General features: G+C 36.4%; 1 protein-coding gene across 8 annotated transcripts in view; it reads left to right on the top strand.

Annotated features, from left to right (window-relative positions):
* The window catches only part of LOC149064551 (protein-L-isoaspartate O-methyltransferase domain-containing protein 1-like), a 220838-nt gene that overhangs the window by 142694 nt on the left and 54959 nt on the right, over window positions 1–23185 (top strand). For all 8 annotated transcript variants that reach the window (XM_089254636.1, XM_089254637.1, XM_089254640.1 and 5 more), the window contains exon 3: window positions 5432–5703. In XM_089254636.1, the coding sequence (XP_089110762.1) occupies window positions 5432–5703 (272 nt within the window). The remainder of the gene's footprint in view (window positions 1–5431; window positions 5704–23185) is intronic.

The raw sequence follows: 23185 nt of genomic DNA, 5'->3' as shown, positions 1-23185 counted from the left end.
ATGAGTGTTCTTGAGAAAGGATTCTATTTTATCTGTCCTCTGTATCTTAATGTTACTTACTCGGGTCACTTACGCACCCAAAAAGTGTGAGGTTGGTGGTTTGATTCCCCACAGAGGTATATGACTTTCCTTTCCATCTGTACTTCAAATAACTGAAGATATTTTTATTTTACTGCAACTCATTTGCGGGTTCCTGAGTGTCCTCTTATGTGATTTGTTCAGCTCATTTGTATATCTGCATGTATGAACTGACCAGATCATTTCTATGCCTCATACATACAGATAGATATCTTTTTAGAATTTCCAGACTCTTCAGTTTGAGCTAAGAGTGTCACACCAAAAGAAACAGGCTCTGAAAACATCCATGTACAGGATTTTTTTAATTTATTTTTTTCTCTTAGCCTAATCATTCATTTCACAAAAATGGTTTTAAAACTTTGTGGAAGAGGTTATCTAAAAAGTGATCCTGAGGGAGACATAAATTAATCTGGCTCAAGTGACCGTAATTATGATATGATGATTATGCGAAAACTCTACTATCAACACTGCTGTGTTATGTAGAAATATCGCAAAAAAACATCTTTGTCAGCTGAAAAATTCATGTTATAAGGTATTTTTAGCGAAATAATCACTATATATATATATTCATATATAAGCTGACTCTTCCTCTTCTGGTCCTCCAAAACAGTTGTCCTGAAGTGGTTTTTCTCCTCAAAAATTGATCTGTATATAAGCCTGTATTTAACTTCACTTGTTGAAAGCATTATGTCTCCCACATGTTGAATGCCACTGGTCTCGAAAGCTATGTATATTCAGACGTATTAAAGAATGTAAACACATACAGCGGAACTTCAGTTCAGTTAAGAAGTAAAAATTTTAAACAAATTTTGATTCGATTACTGAGCAATGGTTTGCATTTTCACTTACAGCGGCAAAGATGAGGTATTTTGTCTACCTTGATATGCTTTATTTTGGCAATCGTGAAATATTTTTCTCCTTAAAACCCTCTCATTCTGGCGATGACGAGCCAAGATAGTTTTATTGTTGACTTTATCTTTGAGCATGTTTTTCATCCCTCCCCCCCCCCCCAGCTTTTGTTTAAAGTTTGAGAGAAACTTTTTCCCCTCATCTTTTCAGAGTTGTATAGAATTATGCTTACATAAAAATAGTAGAAAAATATATGGTATTTATTGTTTTTTTTTTTTTTTTGGGGAGGGGGAAGAGAAGCAACATCACACAAAATCAGAAAGATATTATTTTTGAAAATATTATTTGTTTAAATTTATTATTGATATTTCATTCTAGATATATAGGCATATATCATAGGTAGCATAACGTAGGGGCTGAGGCAATTTGAGCCCCCCTCCTGCCAATAAATTTCGCAAGGTGACGAGCCAAGATAGTTTTATTGTTGACTTTATCTTTGAGCATGTTTTTCATCCCTCCCCCCCCCCCCCAGCTTTTGTTTAAAGTTTGAGAGAAACTTTTTCCCCTCATCTTTTCAGAGTTGTATAGAATTATGCTTACATAAAAATAGTAGAAAAATATATGGTATTTATTGTTTTTTTTTTTTGGGGGGAGGGGGAAGAGAAGCAACATCACACAAAATCAGAAAGATATTATTTTTGAAAATATTATTTGTTTAAATTTATTATTGATATTTCATTCTAGATATATAGGCATATATCATAGGTAGCATAACGTAGGGGCTGAGGCAATTTGAGCCCCCCTCCTGCCAATAAATTTCGCAAGGGACTGTCAGGGTTAAACTTGAGCAAGTGTGAAGGGTGCAGCCATACCGGGCTGCTAAATTTTAGGGGTCGCAGAACAAATTAAAAATACTTTGCTTACATTGAGAAAAATATGTTGTTCGTATCAAAGCAATATTTAAGATTCTGTCCAAGATGGTACCCTTGAGATCTAGGATTTTGTCAACTTCCTCCCAAACCTAGGATCTGCATCTCATAAGTTCATGCCCTGGGCAAGTACTGTTCTTCGGGAAGCCCTTGTATAGTTTTCTTTGAGGCAGAAACGTAGGGGAAGGATTTGTATGTAATGCAAAAGGCCATGATATCCACATCTTGAATCCCCAGACCAGACTTTCCCTTGCCCCTGTATGAAGAATTAATAGCCTAAAAAAACAAGAAATTATTAGAATTGTCCCGGGGCCCATGGTTGGAGCCCTGTCAGCCCCACCCTTGTGGGGGCTATAGAAAAGGCAGCAAAATTTTGCACCCTGTAAATTTGTGGGCATGTGCCCTATTTGCTCCAGAATGCTGGACAAGGAAGAGCTCAAAACTATCACTCTAATGTATTTAAAACTACACTGGGAAGGGGGTTGGCATAATGCATGCTTGCCACAGCTGAAAGAGTAGGCTATCAACTCTGGGCAGATGATCCGTTGTCTAGCCCCATAGACATAGAACACATAGTAATATTCTTACTTCATTTCCAGCCCTGACATCCCTTTCATTGTGATGTGCTGTGTACAGATTTTGTAGACATGTCACCCACATTTTACAGCAGAATGGGTCAAATGCCTATGCTATCTCTGGCATAGATATCGGAACCTGGAAGCTGAGGCTTATTTCAACCCCAATCTCAAAAATCGAGGAAAATAATTTCAGAGGGCTGCAAAACTGTTTTTGCACCAGGCAGAGTTGAAAAATAGTTTAGCCCGTCCCTGACCAAAACAGGTGGAATGTGTTGCGAGTTTAAAGCATAAATATCAAGTTAAGTGCTGAAACAGGCAAAATGCATATAGGGGCCATTCAAGTAACATGAGCATCGATAGAGGGGAGGGGTTTTGGATTTGCTGTGTGTGGTTGATAAGAGGGGAGGGGGTTTGACTGATGCTTACGTCATCAACCACCCTTTATAAAAATATGAAATATCGGCATCTTTACTAGGAATGCGTAAAATTAGGAAAAACCTTTCTCTAGTTTGTGGGCACCTGAGCTAACATCCCCCTCTGTTGATAAGTCCTCAAAAGACCTCTTTCTCTAGTGTACCTCTGAGACCTCAAGAGACCCCTCTCCATATTCTATCTCGAGGGCAGGAAGTCAGCTAAATAGTTTATTGTCCACTCAGTGCATTGTATGAGTTTCCCTTGAGTGATTTGCTAGACTCTCATACGCAGTATTGGACTTGGGCAGGTGGGAAGGGGGCGGCTGCACTGGGCCGTTAAATTTGGGGCCACAAAAGGTTTGACTTCTTAACTAAGCAATACCTTAATTAAAATTCAGTTGAAGGTAGAGAACTGCTAACATTCATACATTGAACCATTTAGCAGAGGGTTTCAGCAGACCCCCTTTCTTCCAAGCCAAGAAGCAATGATATCGGAGCTGGGGGTGCTATGGGGGTTCGAGCACTACAGTAATTTGTGACATGGGTCTTGGCATCCCCAGGAAAAGATTCAGAAATGAAAATTTTGTATGTAAAGGCTCAATCTGCAGATATATTCTGATACCCTTGCATATGAATAAAAATGCAAAAGAAGTAACCTGTTGACAGTGGCTTCGTGGCCAGGGGTGCTGAAGCACCTATGGTAATTTATGACATGGGTATGAGCCAACACCGTCTATAGCAGAAAGTTATTTATTTCACCTATAGTCATTACTGCAAAAAAAGGTAACGATTTCGCATACGTCTGCCTGCTATATTCAATGGCTACAAGTGAAATGGACAACTTCTGTGACATCAAAGCTTCGCGCAGAGGCTTTCTGTTGTAGAAGAAGTTGTCTGAGCACCAGGGTTTAAGCTATGGTTGCATTTTTCGCAAAATGCGAAAGAAAATCTTAGAATGCAAAAGAAGTGGTAGCCACTTTTGCAAAAATGCGTACAGAACGAGTAGACATTCAACCATCAATCATTACATTAGCATTGTAGCATTTTGCTAAAGCTTTTCTCCCCATTTTTGCTTTGTTGCGAAAGGAATTTTTTTATCTATCTTAAACCCTGCTGAGCACCCTGAATTGATTCAGAAGTCAAAATTTCCTATATAAAAATCAAGACGAGCACCCACAAGTTTCATACACTTCCGACACCCCTGCCAAGAAGAGTGGTGCAGGTGAATCTAGTGTCCTGGGCGCTGGATCAGAGGGAGCACTAAAGTCTTTTAGTCATGTGTTCAAAATTACATGAAGGAGGCATAATGCATGTTTACCCAGCCCAGCCGAAAGAGTATTCAGTTGAGGCCTTGGATATATAATCGGTTTTCTGGCCCTGTCAGTCCCAACCTTCAGGTGCTGGGGGGGGGCACATTTGCAGTTTTCTTGCTGGGCAGTGGACACTATTGTCCATATTTATTGCTGAATAGTTTTTTTTAATAACCATCAAATAGTAGTTGGATAGTCATTCTCAAGAACCAATTTTGAACCTGCCAGGCACCAGTGTACCCATAGACATTGGAATGTTGGGAAACCCCAGAGGGCCACAAAGGTTTTTCTTGCACCGGGCTGCAAAATACTCAAGCCTGTCCCTGGCCTGAGTACCCCCAATAATTTCTAGAAAACCAATGCAATGCACTCTCCCTCTCTTGTGTATGTGCTTGAGTCCTGTATATACGGGACGACCAGCAACTGGTTCGAACCCCACAGTGGTGGTCGGCTGAAGTTGGTTTTCTGTGGTTCCCAACTTCAAGGCGCAAATGCGAGCCGATCTCCCCGTTAAAAAGTCTCGCCACAGAGAGCAACAGTCCTACAACGGTAAATCATTCAACCATAACACTTCACTCATAGTTTGTAAAACTGGGGGCAGATGACAGCACTACACATAACAAGCATTACACAGAAACAAACTTTACGTCAGGTTGCACTACACGTACATTCCCGCATGTACCGATTCGTTGGGGGGGGGTTACGCGGGGGGGGGGTGCATGTGTGGTGTAGCAGTAGTAGGTAGGGGCTCGGGGATCCATGATGTTCTTAAGTCAGCCACCTCGTTGGGCAATTTGCCTGTTGTGGCGTTGTATTTGTATATTTGAAATGTATATTTGTATATTTGTATATTTGAACATCAGTTTATTATTTGTAGAAATATCCCTTTTTCATATTGTAAAGTTAAGATTAAACTATTCTATGTTGACATACATAAAAGGGAAGACATGCAAGTCTTATTTAACAAGTGGATGTCTATTTTCCATTTGCATTAAAAGATTCTTGTAATAATCCATTTTTATTTGGTGTTATAATTTTTTTAGACATCAGTGAAAAATTTTAAAAATTCCATTAAGCATTTTAATTAAATTTTCCAACACTGATGTGCTCAAGAAGAATCTCTTACAAGATGGAAATGCAAATTATGAATGAACTGTTGAGCTTTCCAACCTGAGCATTTCATGAACTGCATTCCCGACTTTCTGGATTGTTCTGATTTTCTTTTACACAAAAAATATTTCTTCTAAGATTTTTTCCCCCTCCTTGTTTTATAGGGCCATATGGTGTGAATCATGGTGTCGAAATTTATAGTGATGTTGTGGATTATGCATATACCAAACTTGAAGAGTTTAAAAGTTTGTCCCCAGCTTTAGATGAATATGAATTCTGCCAACCAGTTTTCATCAGAGGTAATTGTCTTCTTCTGAATACCAATCAACAGTATGATAGAATTTATTGTGGAGCTTCCTGTCCACAGGAACATGAAAACTACATGAAAAATCTGATTCGAGTTGGAGGTATCCTGGTCATGCCTCTGAATGATCATGTGAGTGGTGCTTTTTTCATATTTTTTTAACATCATTTGCGATTCTATATACTATATTCTCTGTGATTGCATTGATTGGCATAGACAAGTGGTTATCAAAGTGTGTGTTGCGGCTCCCAAGGGCATTGCGATGGCGATCCACGATATTTTCATGTATAGTTTTCAGATGTTCACCTGTATTTTTTGTCTTCCAATTTCTTTAAAAAAAGTTTTTGAGCTTTGCCTCCACAACAGACCAAATATTATTATTATTATTTTTTAATAATAACGTGATCCTCACATATTCCCGAGATCTGTAAAGATCTGTCCAGGGAATTTGTTTTTCTATCTTTGCTTTGGAATTGCTCCCCTCCCCCACTTCCGGAAATCTGACATGTTCAGAAACAAGCTTTGGAGGATTTTCGAAGGTCAAATATAATAAGAACCATAAACTAATTGTGGTGTAGCAATTTCCCCCTTAGCCTCCCAAGGGACATTACGATAGCGGTATTGCCCCTCTCAAAGGCAAAGTGAAACACCTGAACTCTTGACGCAAAGCTTTCATGGGGTTTGTGTAGTTGTAAGGTTACTTTGTGGATTTCAAAGAGAGATGATAAGCAACTATGAGCTCGTGTAGCGGCTGCTGGTCAACACACAATTTTTATTGAACATATTTCCTTTTTTTTTGGAACAGGCATAAGGGGACTTCAAAAATCATATTCCAACATGTTTAAGAATTGAAACCAACTCTATATGTATGTATCTAGGAAGAGGATGCTCATATATATGCCCCCCCCCCCATTCAAGTATTATGTCAGCAAATTTTTAGCTGATCAAAAATTGATTTTTTAGTGCAAAAAGTATTTTAAAACATTTTTTTTAAAGAAAATACCTTTTTATATATATGACATGAATGTCGCTCTCCACTTGTTAATACAAGATATACAGAAGACTGGATGTTGTGAAGATATTTATTATTTCAGATGTTAGTTTTTTAAGGAAGGAAAAAACTCTTCTCTGCCTCTACCGGGAGTCGAACCCGGGTCCCTCGATTGCCGGACGAGTGCTCTGACCACTAAGCTACAGAGGAGATAGAGATTTTCCTTCGCTAGAGCGTATATATGCCGAACGGAACCGTGCAATGGACGGTGAAACCGATCAGCTAATAGCTCATGGACGACGAGCCACCAGAGGGCTATATATATGACATGAATGTCGCTCTCCACTTGTTAATACAAGATATACAGAAGACTGGATGTTGTGAAGATATTTATTATTTCAGATGTTAGTTTTTTAAGGAAGGAAATATATATATATATATATTTTTATATATATTATTATAATGAATTTCTGTTAATTTCAAAGCTATTCGAAGGCTAAGAACTCAAAATTTCTTTTCAAGAAATTGATTGTGACCTACCCTCTAAGCCAAATATGGTAAACCCTTGGCCCGCTGACCAAATGTGCTACTCCTCAAACCTAATTTTGTAAAAATGAACTAAGCAGCACATTTACAGATTGCTTAGGTGACCCTCGAAGGTCAAATATAATGACACAAGATTTTAATACAAAAAGCAAAAAGTCTGAAGTTTGCTTGTTTTTTACCAAAAGTTAAACAACTTACTCAAATCATTCTAGCAGTTCAAATGGAAGTTGCTAAATTGTCATCGAATACTGAAGTAACTAGTGGATCTTCTGGCAGCACTGATAATCAGGTGGTATAGATGGCAGCACTGAAATATCAGATACAACACTAGCTACACAATCAGACTGTTAGATGCACTCACTTTGTTCCAGACTCTGCCACGAAAGCTGGGCTGGAAGAGATCTCGGCAACGGGATAAGTCCAGTGGTGGAACCCCTGGCGTTCATTCGGTGGATCTTCTGGTCTGACCCTCTCTGAGACATTTTCAGAGAAAGTGTCGCCGCAATCATTACAAGATAAAACCTCTGTACCTGGTTATATTAATTCCCGTCATGCTCTACTAAATAGACAACAAGCTGATGCCTCAACATTTAATCAGGACAATTCAACTCACCTATAAAATAGTTTCTGATGTTAATTATACACCTCCAGTTCATAAGCCAATTTTAAATGGTAAAAGTGAAAGTTTGATTCTTAAAGGACAGGTTAAGGAGTGGTTTCCTAAGAGATCAGCTGTGTTTTTATTCAGATTAAGTTCAGATAGTAAAATCGAGGATTCAATTCTTAGATTCTAATAATCTTAATAATTTCACATGCACCACACACAGGATGAAAACGAAATATAAATTATATGCCTCTTTATATATAAAAGCTAATGAAGATGACGTTAAGATTGTACAGTTATCTACATTGCTCAAGAGGTGGTGGTGTTCTTATCGTAGCAAAAAATAAATTTAAAGTTAGTTCTATTTCTCTGGATTGTAACTTGCAGATAACATGTGTTAAGATATTTTGCAATGGTGTCAGAATCTTATATTTGTGTTGTGTTTATTGTTCACCAACTTGTGGCTTTCAGTATTATTGTGATTTGTGTAATATCTTTGATAAATTTTACAATGATGATAAGCACAATTTAATTATAATTGAGGATTTTAACATTCCTGGAATTGATTAGAGTAGTAGTTTCAATGATTTGCATGATGGTTGATCGAGATATGTTTCTAGTCTTTTCAACTTCATGCAAAAATATTCTCCTTAATTTAATGCAATTTTATAGCTAATTGATTTGAAAGAATATTGGATCTGGTTCTATTATCTGTTCCTTATTTTTCTGTGTTGTCAACGGGGAGGAATTTCCACTTATAAAAGAAGACACCCATCATCCTGTATTATTGATATCTTTAGAAAAACTTTCTGTTGAGCATCATCCTACCACAAATGTTAAGGATTTTAATTATGATTTTAAAAACCTGACTTTCATTCATTGTATAATTTTTTTGTCACTTTCATTGGAATTTTTTACATTTGTATACGAGGCTGTTGAAATGTTTTACTTCTACATTTATACCATTTTTCATGTGTGTACCATTAAAAAATAATTTTACTAGAAATATCCTCCTTGGTTCGATGGGAATATTATTTACAATAATCTAATGCAAGGAGAAATTTCGTAAAAGATATTTGATGACAAAGTATCTCTGACCTGGTACAATACAAACGTTATAGAACTAAGGTTAAAATCTATATAACACAAGCTCATAAAAATATAAATATATTGATGATATTGAAGCATCTCTCAGATTGAACCCTAAACATTTTTGGTCTTATTGTAACAAAAAAAAAATTGCACCTAAGCATATGTATTTCAAAAACAATATTTTATCAACAGACGCCTTGATTGCTGATGGTTTCGTCAAGTTTTTTGTAACAAATTTCACAGCTTCTGAGGATGATCATAATCGTTCTTCTGTATCTCCTGATGTTGTAAATATTTCTTTTATCTCCTTAAATGACATCAAATATACACTGAAGAGCCAAAAAAACTGGTACACCTGCCTAATATCATGTAGGGCCCCGCGAACACAAAGAAGTGCTGCAACACGACGTGGCATGGACTCGACTAATGTCTGAAGTAGTGCTGGAGGTAATTGACACCATGAATCCTGCAGGGCTGTCCTAGTTGTATCTAGACGTATCAGTTGTCCCATATCACGCCAACTGCACACGCCCCATACCATCACAGAGCCTCCACCAGCTTGAACAGTCCCCTGTTGACATGTAGGGTCCACGGATTCATGAGGTTGTCTCCATACCCGTACACGTCCATCAGCTCGAAGCAATTGGAACCGAGGTTCGTCAGACCAGGCAACGTGTTTCCAGTCCTCTACAGTCCAATGTCGGTGTTGTTGGGCCCAGGCGAGGCATAAAGCTTTGTGTCGTGCAGTCATCAAGGGTACACGAGTGCGCCTTCAGCTTCGAAAACCCATATCGATGATGTTTCATTGAATGGTTCGCACGCGGACACTTGTTGATGGCCCAGCATTGAAATCTGCAGCAATTTGCGGAAGGGTTGCACGTCTGTCACGTTTAATGATTCTCGTCAGTCGTCGTTGGTCCCGTTCTTGCATGATCTTTTTCTGGCCGCAGCGATGTCGTAGATTTAATTTTTTACCGGATTCCCGATATTCACGGCACACTCGTGAAATGGTCGTACGTGAAAATCCAAATTTCATCGCTACCTCGGAGATGCTATGTCCCATCTCTCGTACGCCGTCTATAACACCACGTTCAAACTCACTTAAATCTCGATAACCTGCCATTGTAGCAGCAGTAACCGATCTAACAACTAGCCAGACACTTGTTGTGTTATATAGGCGTTGCCGACCGCAGCGCCGTACTCTGATTGGTTCCATACCTCTTTATTTGTATACGCATGCCTATACCAGTTTTTTTGGCTCTTCAGTTTAGTATAAAAAGGTTGAAAGGAAGTAGCTCCAGGAGTATTGATGGTATACCTCCATATTTTATCAAGGCATGTGATGAACATTTGCTGTATACATTTTTATAAATTTTTAATATGTCTGTTAAAAATGGGATCTTTCTGATGAATGGAAGAAAGCAAAAATTGTTCCAATGCTTAAAAAAGGTTATAGACATAAAATTCAAAATTATATATAGAGGCGTGGTCATTCTGTAACCTTTTGCTAAAATTTTTGAATCCATTGTATATGATAAAATATATGTTCAAATTAATACCTGCATCTCTTCAAATCATCAGGGTTTTGTTAGAAATAGATCTGCGGTTACCGATCTTCCTTCCCTCCTTCCCTCAATACACAAATTGTTGAAGCTATAACTAATAAACGTCAGCTGTATGTAATTTACACAGATTTTGCTAAAGCGTTTGATTGTGTTAGCCACTCTATATTAATGTACAAACTAAAAAAATGGTTTCTGTGATGATACGTGTAATTTATTTGCTTTCTACCTAAAAACACAGATTGATTATTGTATCTTTTGGCTTGTCTCTTAAGGATGGATTTTATGCAACATCCAGAGCAGGGGGCATATTTAGAGGTCGCTGTTGGGAGGAGTGATTCCCCCATTATTGTTGTGGATGGTGTGACCATACGTCCTGCATTATCCTGTATTTTCTAGGACAGTCTCGGTTTTCTTTGTGTTCCGACTTTTTTGAAAAAAAATTCCCCAGTTTTTTCCATTTTTAGTCGAAGTTTTTTGAATTTGTTATTTTATCAAAAATATTGATACAAGTAATTTTCAACAGATTTATTGAATGCAATATTATCAAAATATGACATTTCGCTTTGCCCCTCCCCCCCTGCCATAGATCCAAAGTCCCTCATGGGTCTGTCCTAGGACCTCTGTTATTTCTCATTTTTATTAATGACTTTGCAGCTTCTCTTCATAATTCCTTATTATTTGCTGATGATTTTAAAGTATTTGACTTTATTGTAAGTTTTGAATCAAGTTCTATTATTCAAGATAAGTTAAACTACATTTACCATTGGTGTATCGAGACTCATCTACACTTGAATATAAACAAATGTTTTGTTATGTCTCTGACCCGTATAAAAAATCCTGTCCAATACTCTTATTATATTGGACCTGATATTTTACAGATAAGGTATTCTGCTACTGACCTGGGTGTAATCTATACCTCCGATTTTACTTTTCATGATCATATTAACAATATTTGTACTAATTCATATCGTAAACTTGTTTGGCTTAAAAGAATAACTAAAGATTTCACGAATTTGGATGTAATGATTGTTCTTTTCAACTTTGTTATACTATCAAAACTTGCATATGCATCTGTTGTTTGGAATTCTCATTACGATAATTGTGTTGATTATATTCAAATTATACAAAATTAATTTATGTGATATTTGTATTTTAAGAAATTTGGAACATGACAATATAACTTCATCAACTTTCCTTCGACAAATTCTTTAGTTACCACACTCCAAAAGATAAGAAATTTCATTCTTTTGAAATTTTTCTGGCAGTTACTTAATGGTAATAGTGATTGTTCTTTTCTGTTATCCCAAATAGGATTCTTAGTTACACGGTACAACACCAGGTCAAATAATTTGCTTCAGGACCTTGATTGGTCTTTCTTGTGCTATAAACAGATTTTGTATTTTATATAACAGTTTACCAGATGAATTATGATATATTTGCAACACCTATTGGTAAATTCAAAGAGCTTGTTTTCTTCGATTGTTGAGCATTTTTTTTTCTTTCTGTCTGTGACTTAAAATATTTCCTTTTTTGTTTATTTTACTTATTTTCATTTTATTTTTAATTGCTGTGTGTTTTTATTTATCAACTAAGAAGGCTCTTCTGCCTGTGCCGTCCAACCCCCTCCCCCTTTTCTCTTCACAACATATCTTGTTTATTTCGTCCCACTTCATCAGAGTGCTATGAAAAGTGACATGTGGAAGCACCAGCTTACTGACAAATTTTACAATAATAAAGGGGGAAAAAAAGCAAATGTGATTCTTCAAGTAGCCCCAGAAAACTTCTCCATGGGGGGTCTCCAGACTGGAGCCCTGTTGGACCATGTAAACTTTTCACTTGTATTAATTTTACCAACAAAAAAATTAAGGGGCCCCATCAAGGACCCGGGACCTGATTCACAGAATTTTAGCGAAGCCCAGACTGGATTTATCTCGGGCTTCCACTGTTGCACATTTTACAATGATTACTGATTTCCGTTACATAGAAACAGGCCTTTTTCGAGTTTGGGATTCTATGTAAAATTGATTTTCATTTTCAATCTGGTGATTTTATACAGGCCTTGATTTTACTTATTTTGTATTGACTAATGTTTGTTTTTATTTTTTGTATTTTATATCTACACTGCTCAAAAACAATTAGGGGAGCACATGGTTTTAACAAAATTACGCAAAGATGTATACCGATAAGTAACGTAAAATGAATCATCCATAATTTAAAGCCTAGCAGGAAACGGAAGAAGAAAACTTCATATGCAAATCAAAGTTCATGACGTCAAAAACCAGAAAAAGGAGATAAGGGCAGAAATCGGGATGTTGCAGAAACGTCTGTTTTACTGCCGTAACTGTGAAATTCGATTGTGCAGTATTTTGTTTTTTGAGACAAGGTGACTTGAGGATGTCTCAACAACGTGATTTACCGGAATCCATGGCATGGTGTGTTATAGGCAGACTGGAATCCGGGCAAACACAACGTAATGTCGCGGATGCTGTTAGAGTCGCCAGAAGTGTTGTTGCAAGGCTGTGGAATCGATTCCAAGAAACAGGAAATGTTAGACGTCGACCAGGGCAAGGTCGGCCACGCGCCACTACAGCAACTGATGACCGGTATATATGGTTAACAGCCCGTCGAAACAGAACAGAGAATGCTACGCAGCTGCAAAGACGGTTGCTCTTGGCAACAGGACGAAGGGTGTCCAGCCAAACAGTACGTAATCGGCTTCATGAGGGAGGGCTCTATGCACATAGGTGTCCCGAAGAAGATGGGCTGCTGAACATCGAGATTGGGAGCAACATGATTGGAGCCAAGTGCTGTTTACAGACGAGTCCCAATTCAGTCTGGAGTGTGACACCCGACGTGTTCTGGTATGGAGGGACAGGGGCACTCGAAATAACCCCGCATTCGTTCGTGAAAGGTCACAATACAGACGAGCTGGTTGGATGGTATGGGGTGGAATCAGCATAGGCGGACGTACGGACCTGCATATCATTCAGAATGGCACTTTGACGGCCCGAAGGTATGCAGACGAGATACTGCGACCTCATGTCATCCCTTACGCTGGAGCCATTGGAGATTCCTTTGTTTTCCAGGATGATAATGCCCGACCGCATAGAGCTCGTCTGGTGGAGAATATGCTTGAAGCTGAAACAATACAGCGTATGGAATGGCCAGCGTGCTCTCCTGACCTGAATCCAATCAAGCATGTTTGGGACATGCTCGGGCGAAGCATTGCTGCGCGACCAAGGCCACCTGTTACTGTCCAAGACTTGCAGATTGCACTTCTTGAGGAGTGGAACAGTATTCCCCAAAGTCTGATTGATAACCTCATCGCATCCATGGCAAACAGGTGTGCAGCAGTCTTAGCTGTTCGAGGAGACCACACACCCTATTAAAACTCATGCATCATGTCTAAACAGTACTTTTTTTAATCGTTTACATGTAACCAAATTGTTGCCCTAAATCATCTTTTCATTTTTTTTCCATATTTTCAAAGAATTAAAGCTTAATTCCAAATTTTTTTACATCTTTTTTCTGTATTGTGCATTGATACGCGTGTACTACCCATTGTATGCCAATACGTGGCTGTCTCGCACGGTTTTCTTCACTTTTTTTCTTGCTCCCCTAATTGTTTTGAGCAGTGTATATTGCATTCTATCTGGTTTGATTTTATTGTATTTACATTGCTATATCTTACCTTGCTGTAATTGGATTGTTTTCTGTAGCTTGGTATATCTACTCTATAATATAAAATCACAAACTCGAAAAGGGCCTGTTTCTAATCAACCGAAATTAGTGACAGAAATGGGTGACGGAAATCTGTTACGTTTTTGTGTTTCGGAAGTCGGTTACGATTTTGGGTCGAGTTTTCATTTAACTCCTTAGGACATCTGGAACCGCTTGATCTGTAGGGATCAAGTTTTGTGCATTTACCCAGAGGTATGTATACATCACCAGTGCTCCCAACACACAGGGTCCGGGTACCCAGGACGGGGCATTGGACAGATCTCTTTATGGGGAAATTGACAGGTTTCATTTTGAGTCGAGGATGAATACTTGCTTCTCACTGTGCATTGTGCTGCATTGCTTATTGCAGCACTGAAAAAATAATGGTGCATTACTGATTGTGGTGCATTGCATATTGTAGTGCATCTCGTGCTGTATTGCTCATTGTAATGCCGCGTTTAATGCGCATTGTGGTGCATTGCGTACTATAGTGCTTTTTATAGGGCTTTGCTTATTACGATGCATCGCATGCTATGCTGCATTGCTTATTTGTGGTGTACAATTTTACTGATTACACACATTACTACATTACTTATTGTGATGCTTTATGTGTTATAGTGCACTGAGTGCTGTATTGCTTATTGTAAAGCACTGCTTATGGATTATCGTGGCTCATTGCGTATTATGGTGCTTTGTTTAGTGCGATGCATTGCATGTTATGCGGTATTGCGGTGCATGAGGTATTGTGCTGCATTGCTTATTGTGGTGCACTGTAAATATTGGTCAATTGCGCATTGTTATGCATTACGTATTTTAGTGAATCATCTACCATATTGCTTATTCTAATGCAGTGCTTATGGTGTATTGTGGTTCATTGCGTATTGTGGTGCATTGCTTATTGTGCTGTATTGCCTACGGTGGTGGTGTATTTGTTATTGCGCTGTATTGCCGATGGGGGTAAATTACGCATTGTGTTGTTTTGGTTATTGTGGTGTATTGCGTATTGTGCGTAATGTGGTGCACTGAATATAGTGGTGTATTGCGTATTGTGCTTAATGTGGTGCACTGAATATAGTGGTGCATTGCTTATTGCGGTGCTTTGAATATGGTGGTGCATTAATTATTGTGATGTATTGCCTGTGGTGGTGCATTGCTTATTGTGCTGTATTACAGATGGTGGTGCAATAAGCACTGTCCCGTATTGCCGATGGAGGTGCATTAAGTATTGTGCTGTATTGGTTAATGTGGTGCCGCCCTGATATAGTGGTGCATTGTTTTTTGTTGTGTCCTTAATATAAGGCTGCACTACTTATTGTGCTACATTGCCTAAAATGGTGCATTGCTTATTGCACTGAATCGTCGATGGTGTAGCATTGCGCATTATGCTGTATTGCTTATTGTGGTGCATTGCGCATTGCATGATATATTGCTTACTATAATACAGTACTTTTTGCTTATATTATGGTGCTTCGCTTATTGTGATACATCGCGTATTGTGGTGCATTACGTTTTATGCTGTATTGCGGGGCACTGTAAATAGTGGTACATTGCTATTTCTCGCCTTCGCCGTCGTTGTGACCGGATGTGCTTTTATCGCGTTCCGCTCACCAACCAATAGCAGCAGTTTTTTCTGTAACCGTTGTCAGGAGATTACTGAAGGATTATCCGTCACGTCAGTTCGCCATTTTGTGTTTTTCTTTTTCTTGTGAGTCTACTTAGCGTGTTTTTAATTTTTGGGTCATATTCGGCTGTGTTTTCTTTTTTCTAGCACATCTTTGGATTCCGAGATAAGTGGTTTTTTTTTATTCGTCTCAATTTTTTTATCTCTCGCTGGTATTTTCGGTTGATTTAAATTTTATTTTCTCTCTCTCATTTCATTTTCAGATTTTTTTTTTTTTTTTTTAATTGGACAAAACAGAACACGTTACAAAATACATAAGATAGACAGATGATAAAACAAAATACATAATAAATAAACAAAAATGGACAAATGGACATACATATACACCCACTCTGTGACCCTCAAGGGACTACTTGTCCTTCCAGAAGGTCGAATAATTTGTAATACTATATTTCTATTTTTCAAGCAATCTTCATTATTGTTCTATCATCATAAACAAAAAAAAAACATTAATAATTTATGATCGTGTGCATGCACAATAATTGGATTTTTATAACATCACAAAAATATGTTGAAAATATTTAAAATTAAAACAAAAAATACATCTTGTTCATAGTATTATCTCTTCAAATTTTGATTAGTGTTCATGAAAATTGTTGAAAATATAGATATTTATGATAGATATCTCTATGCACAAAAATTAAACACATGTATTGTAAAAGTTAGAAAAAAAAAAAATTTTTTTTGTATTAGTAAATATTTCTATTGTATTAGCGTTTCAAACACAATGCTCTTTGCAAAATCAAAAATATTATAATTCAATCTTTTATTAGTATAATTAGCAGTTTGGTATTTATTTAGTACCTTTGGAGCAGTGTAACTAAAACTTTTTTTGAATAGAGTTTTATTTGTTTTTGGCACTTGATATTCCATACTTAATCTACTTGAAGATCTGTTTCGATTCTTTATTAACCATTCTTCATTTGCTATAACAAATTTTATTATTCTGTATATATAGTTTTATCTTATGGATAATGCATGGCACTCAGTTTTGTTTTGGTTAGTGGGATTAGTTTTTATTGTGAATCTGATTTTATTATATATATTATCTAATTTATTTATGTTGGTATAATATGCACCTCCCCAGGCACAGATTCCATACGTTACAATTGAATATATCCATGCGTAAAATATATCTTTAAAAAATTTTTTCATCTATTGCATTTTTAAGTCTATATAATACCGCTGCAAAAGTTCGAATTCTTTTAGTTATTTTTCCACAATGCAAATTCCATTTTAGGTCGTCCTGTATTATTATGCCCAGATAATTGTAGTCGAAAACTCTTGGCAGTTACAGTATGATATACTATGACTAGGGGAATGGTTATGAATTTTTATATGTATATTATTAAAATTATTTATGTTTTTTTGTCTTTAAGCAAAAATATTTAGTTTTTTGAATATTTATCTGCAGTTTGTTTTTACTTAGCCAACTATTTATTTTGAAAAGATCTTCCACTTTTTTTAATAAACTTTCCATTTCCATCTCTTCTACATACAGTACTGTATCATCGGCAAAACATATTAAGTTTCCATTTAGTTCTAGTTTACAAAATTCATTTATATATATGAGGAAAAGTACAGGTCCCAGAACTGATCCCTGAGGTACACCTTTTTTTACTTCCAAGAATGTACTAATTTTTTCATTTATTTTAACTGCTTGTTGTCTATTGTAATAATATGTTTCAAACCATTTCAATATATTACCACGTATGCCAGCTGAGTAAAGTTTCTTAGTTAGGATATTAAGGTCAACGTAATCAAAGGCTCGTTTAAGATCTAGGAATACGGTTATTGAGTATTTGTTTAAGTTATATCCATTGTTTAAACGATTACATAAATCAATTATAGCCATTTCTGTATTTTTTTTCTTTTGGAATCCGTATTGGTTGGTGGCAAAAATTTTTTGATGATTTAAGAAATTTAGAAGTTGTTTTTTTATACATTTTTCCATAACTTTTGAAAAAACAGGTAGAATAGAGATCGGTCTGTAATTTATTAAGTCGGTTGCATCTCCTTTTTTGTAAATTGGGTGTACCAGGGAATATTTGAGTTCCGGATAAAAAAGTCCATTTGATATTGATGAATTTATGAGATTTCTTACTACGTCTAAATGGTATGTTGAAAGAATTTTAATCATTTTAGGGGTAATTTTATCGTATCCACTTGATTTGTTTTCTTTTATTTCTTTAATTACATCCTTCATTATTGCATCAGTGGTTTCAAAATAAAACATAGAATTACTTGCATTATTATTATTTGTTTGTGCTGTGCAAAAATAATGTTCATTTTCTTCTACATCCTCCAAATTTCTGTTTATGAAATCGACATTGAATCTTTCAGCCTTATCTGAAGCACATTGGAATTCTGGTAATATATTCTTTATATTTTTGTTCAAAATGGTTTCATTTATACATTTCCATTGCAACCTTTTATTATTTTCACAAGTGTTGAAATTGTTCTTAATGTATTTCAGTTTTGTGGTTTTTATGAGTTTTTTTAATTCTTTGTCGTAGTTCTTGTATTCTATTTCAAAGGATACTATATTTGGATATTTTTTGTATAACTTTTCCTTGTAGTTTATTCTACCTATAATTTACTTGGTGATCCATTTTTTCTTGGATTTTTTTGGATTTTTTTTAACCGTTTTAGACCATAAGTTCGAGTTTAATGTTATCACATCCATGAACCGTTTGTATTTATTTTGAGTATTACTCTCTTCAATAATAGTCATTAAATTCAAATTTGAAATGAATTTTTCAAATTTTTCATAGTTTATTATCGTTATTTGTTCATTTGTTCTGTTGATTTTTATATTCCTTTCCAAAAAATTGATGTAACCTATAATTGGGTAATGGTCAGTGACTTGTGTTTTGTAAACAGTGAATTCTTGTGTGGTTGTTTGTTTGGTTCTATAGAAAGCATGGTCAATACATGTTTTGGTTCCATTTCCTTCTCTAGTTACTTTTTCATGTAATGGATGAAATCCATTTAACGCCATTATATCAAGATATTTTGATGTTTCTATGTCTTCTCCATAAAGATTGATATTTATGCCTCCCACTATTAATGTATTACTTTTCGAATTTAACATGTAAAACTCCAATTCATCATTAAATTGTGATATGGTATAACAATGTGATCTGTAGATTTGTAATATTTCTAGTTCATAATCAGGGAGAAATATGCAAAGTTCTTCTGCTGTTTGGAATTTATAGCTTTTTTTTTGTATTGATCTAATTGACTTGTTTATATACATAATAACTCCTCCTGACCTATTATAGGTTGTACAGTTTGCGTAACTGTAATAGTCATTTATATTATCTGAAATATAATAATTAAACAATTCGTCTGTTTCTATCCATATTTCATTTAGACAAATAATATCTATTGATACATTCAAAGACTTTAAAAATGCTGTAAAGTTGTCAAAATTTGCTCTTAAGCTTTGTATATTAAGTATTAAAAATGTTAGTGTTTTATTTGTGTTAGCAGGCCTTTTGAAAAAATTTTGAACCTCTTCAATATCCTCCAATGGTTTTTGATTTAGTGTAGATATTTGATCAATATCAGTTTCCATTTATGTTTGTGTCTAGTTTGGGTAATTGCTCTTCTGTTATTCGCAATATTTTTTACTTTTCATCTTTTCGGAGGAAAATTTTACCTTCTTTAACCCATGCAAATTTGTAGTCGTTTGCATTTTTAAATTGTCTTACCATAAAAAAAAGCTTCTTGTTTTCTATTGTTAAATGTTCATTGACATAAATTCTGTTGTCTTTAAAATTAGTATTGATTTGGTCAGCTGTTAACGTGTTCTGTCCTCTCGCTTGCTGGATCCAGATGGTTTTTGATCTTTCACTTTGAAATCTTACAATAATCGGCCTAGGTTTCTTGTTGTTCTGCGTTGGAACTCGGTGTGCACTTTCTATTACAGTTTCTTGTTGAATATCCAAGTTTATTTTCACTTTTTGAAGTATTTCATCAACATTTTCATTCTCAATTTCAGGAATTCCATTGATCTCTACATTGTTTTTTCCTTCTCGTTTCAATATCATTCATTCGTTGTTTCAGTTCTTTAAGTTCAGTCTTCAAATTTTTGTTCTCTAATTTCATTTCCTTGTTTTCCTCTGTTAGATGTACCACTATTTCCTTCACGTTCTCTAATTTTTTACCAATGTCATCCATACGCCCTGAATTGAATTCGATTGCCTTTATCACATTTTGTATCTCGTTCTCCAGATGTTTTTGTCTCTCGATAGTTTATTTTCGCCAGGTTTGTGACCATTGCCTTTGTCAATAATCAACTATTTTGCGCCATTTCTTCGTGTTCTTTCCCCATTTTTTGATATATTTTCATGAGTTTTTGGGCATTAGTGTTAGCGAACGGTTTCGCTGGGTATTCCCAGTAATTTAGTCATTTTGGGTGCTATTGTTTTAGGTTAGTGAACAGATATATATAGTTGGCTAATTTTATTAAGTATAAATTGCACTTAGCAAAAGCTAAGCTACTTAGTAGCTTAATTCTTTTTTTGAGTGTGTTGTATTATTTTATTATATATTTTCTTCGAGATTTAGTGTTGAGCATTCTATTTTACTTAATTTTTTCGTACAATCTCCTACGTATGTTTCGCATTGTAATGTATTTTAATTTTTTTTAATTTCTTGTTAACGTTTCTCATTTTCCTATTTTTTATTATTATTATTATCTAGCTTTAGCAATAGTGTTAGTATGCCTCGACCTCAACTAGTGTTGTGTAGAGCTTGCGACGGAAGATTTCCCTGGTCTAGGGGTATAGTAGCTGATAGTTTCAATTGTAAAGGGTGCTTGGATAGGAAAAGGTTGGAACTCGAGGTCGAAGCCTTACGGGAAAAAGTTAAGGTTCTAGAGGGCCCAGTTATAACGGAGCCGGAGCCTCTTGTCGTTGAGCCACCTGTTGATGAAGAAGCAATCTCCACGAACAACGACAGTTTAGAGGGCGAATGGGTGGTCGTGGATGAAGTAGAGGGGGATAGTGATAGGAGTTTAATCATCGGCGCTGTTGTCTTTCTGGGGGTAAGATTGGCAACGTTCGAGACGCTTTTCATCGCCGAAAGTTGCCCTTGTGGGTGATTCTGTGGGTGGGAACGAATCAGGTAGGAGCGAATATTAGTGAGTGAGTGTCAGAGTACCGGGATTTACTATTATCCGCTAGGGAGGGGGGGGGGTTCAGATGTGGCAGTGATTCCAGTGCTGCCAAGGGGTAGTAGAGGGTATAGGACTAGGATCCAACAATTCAATATAGGCCTGAAGGACATTTGCTCTTCACTTGGGGTCACGTTTTTGGAGCTTCCCGCATTTACTGATAGGTGGCTTCGTTCAGATGGGATCCATCTAAATAAGGGAGGGTCTGGGAAGTTTGCGATAGTGTTAGGTTAGGTTTTTTACTCCCAGACCACGTAGTCGGGAATGCGGGTTAGTTAATGATAATCATAACAGTACTGACGGGGAATTACCCACCACTGACTTGAATGGCTTCTCGATTGGCAATAAATCACCGGAGAAATTAAAATGTGTGCTAATTAATGCCAGGAGCTTGGGTAATAAAGATTTTTTAGAAACTATGATGGTTGTGGAGGGCCTGGATCTTATAGCCATTACTGAATCTTGGGCAAAGGATGGGGATGAATCTTTCTTACACATCTCAGGATGCGATACTTTTTTGAGAAATAGATCGGATAGGAATGGGGGTGGAGTGTTGATATATGTGAAATCATGTTTGAAGGCTAGAGAGTGTAATGTGAAGAGAAGTGATATTGAAGCTGTATGGGTTGAGTTTGAGAACAAAAGACATCATAAACTTATTGTTGGGGTTTGTTACAATCCACCGAATAAGGATCCAAACTACATCACCAAATTGCATGATGAAATTTCCTACATGTGTAAGCGTAAGAGGGTTCTCATACTAGGGGATTTCAATTACCCAGGTATTCAATGGGAGAACCTTTCATCTAGAGATCAGTATGAAAGAGAGTTTCTTGAGTTGGTGCTCAAAAATTTTTTGTATCAGAAGCCACTAGGGTACTGCTATTTTGGATTTAGTTCTCACTAGTTCTGAGGATCTTGTTGAACATGTTTCGGTAGGGGAAGAGTTTTCTTCAAGTGATCATCATATCGTCAGATTTCACTGTAACTTTTTTTCGGGTAAGGTTGATAACAAAAGACTGGTTCCTTGTTTTTGAAGAACTAATTTTGATGTTCTGAGAGGAAGGTTAGCAGAAGTTTTCAAAGACCGGTTTGAATCAGTAGGGGTGGTAAGTCAATGGGAGGAATTTAGTACGAAACTGTCCTCTGTTTTGCACGACGTCATACCCTTTGTTCGAAAAAGGCGTATTTGTACATCGCACCCTCTATGGTTCACGGATAGCGTGCGTAACCTCTATCTTGAAAAGAAAAGAGCATTCAGAGAGTATAAAAGTGGACGAGGTGACCTATCATTGTTTACTGATAAAAGAAGACTGTTGAAGAAAGCGATAAGGGATAGTAAAAAGGAAGTTGAATCTAGGTTGGCAGATAACATTGGCTTTGACCCAAAATCATTTTTTCGATACGTCAATTATGGATGTAAGGGGACAGTTGGCCCCCTCTTGATAGGAGGGTCTAGGTTAGAGAGCAATGTTGACATGTGTACTTCAATGACTTTTTCACATCGGTTTTTAACAGAGATAATGATATTCGATATACGGGTGTTGCATGCAGGGTTGTAAGAAACCCGGGTTTTTTGGGCAAAATGGGGAAAATTGAAATTCCTTTTTCCAGAACCTCAAAATACCCAACTTAAACATGTATGTACATCCTTTATGTGTACATCTTATATTATGTCTAAATATAAATTTTTAATGTATGTTAAACTATGCATTTGATTAATAAAATTGACCATACAATAAGGGAATGATTGTTCACACAAAAACACACCCGCTTCTGCGTAATTGAATCTGAACCTTCAGTTTTATGCAGAACTGTAGCAAGAAAATTAGTTGTGGTAAAATAAATGAATTTTGATAATGAAAATTCTGAGAAATCAGGATGGTGCCCGAATTTTTAAAGCCCTGCAAAAAATGTATCCAAAAGTGTCCTGATCCATCAAAAATGAAACCTTTAGCTATATAACCAGAACCATTAAGTTTTTTTTAATCAAACCCAAACTTTCAGGAGCTAAAGTCACATGCTTCTTTTTTTTCTTGAATTCCTCACTGTTGAAGAATATTCCTGCTTCATTAAATTAAAAAATTCTGAAAAATTTCAAAAAGAAACAGTAATAATTCAAAAAAAGGAGCAGGTATTTGATTCCTGCTTACAGAGGGACATTGTATTAGAAGCAAAGGTATTTTTCAAAATGCTCAAAGGTATGAACTTTAAAAAGAAGGTCAAGGCCGTT

This window comes from Pholcus phalangioides, unplaced genomic scaffold, assembly GCF_987345545.1.
Source record: "Pholcus phalangioides strain wild (caught in Gottingen) unplaced genomic scaffold, Ppha-v1.0 ptg000042l_1, whole genome shotgun sequence".
In the NCBI taxonomy this organism is placed as follows: Eukaryota; Metazoa; Arthropoda; class Arachnida; order Araneae; family Pholcidae; genus Pholcus; species Pholcus phalangioides.
This window is presented reverse-complemented; position numbering and strand designations above follow the sequence as displayed.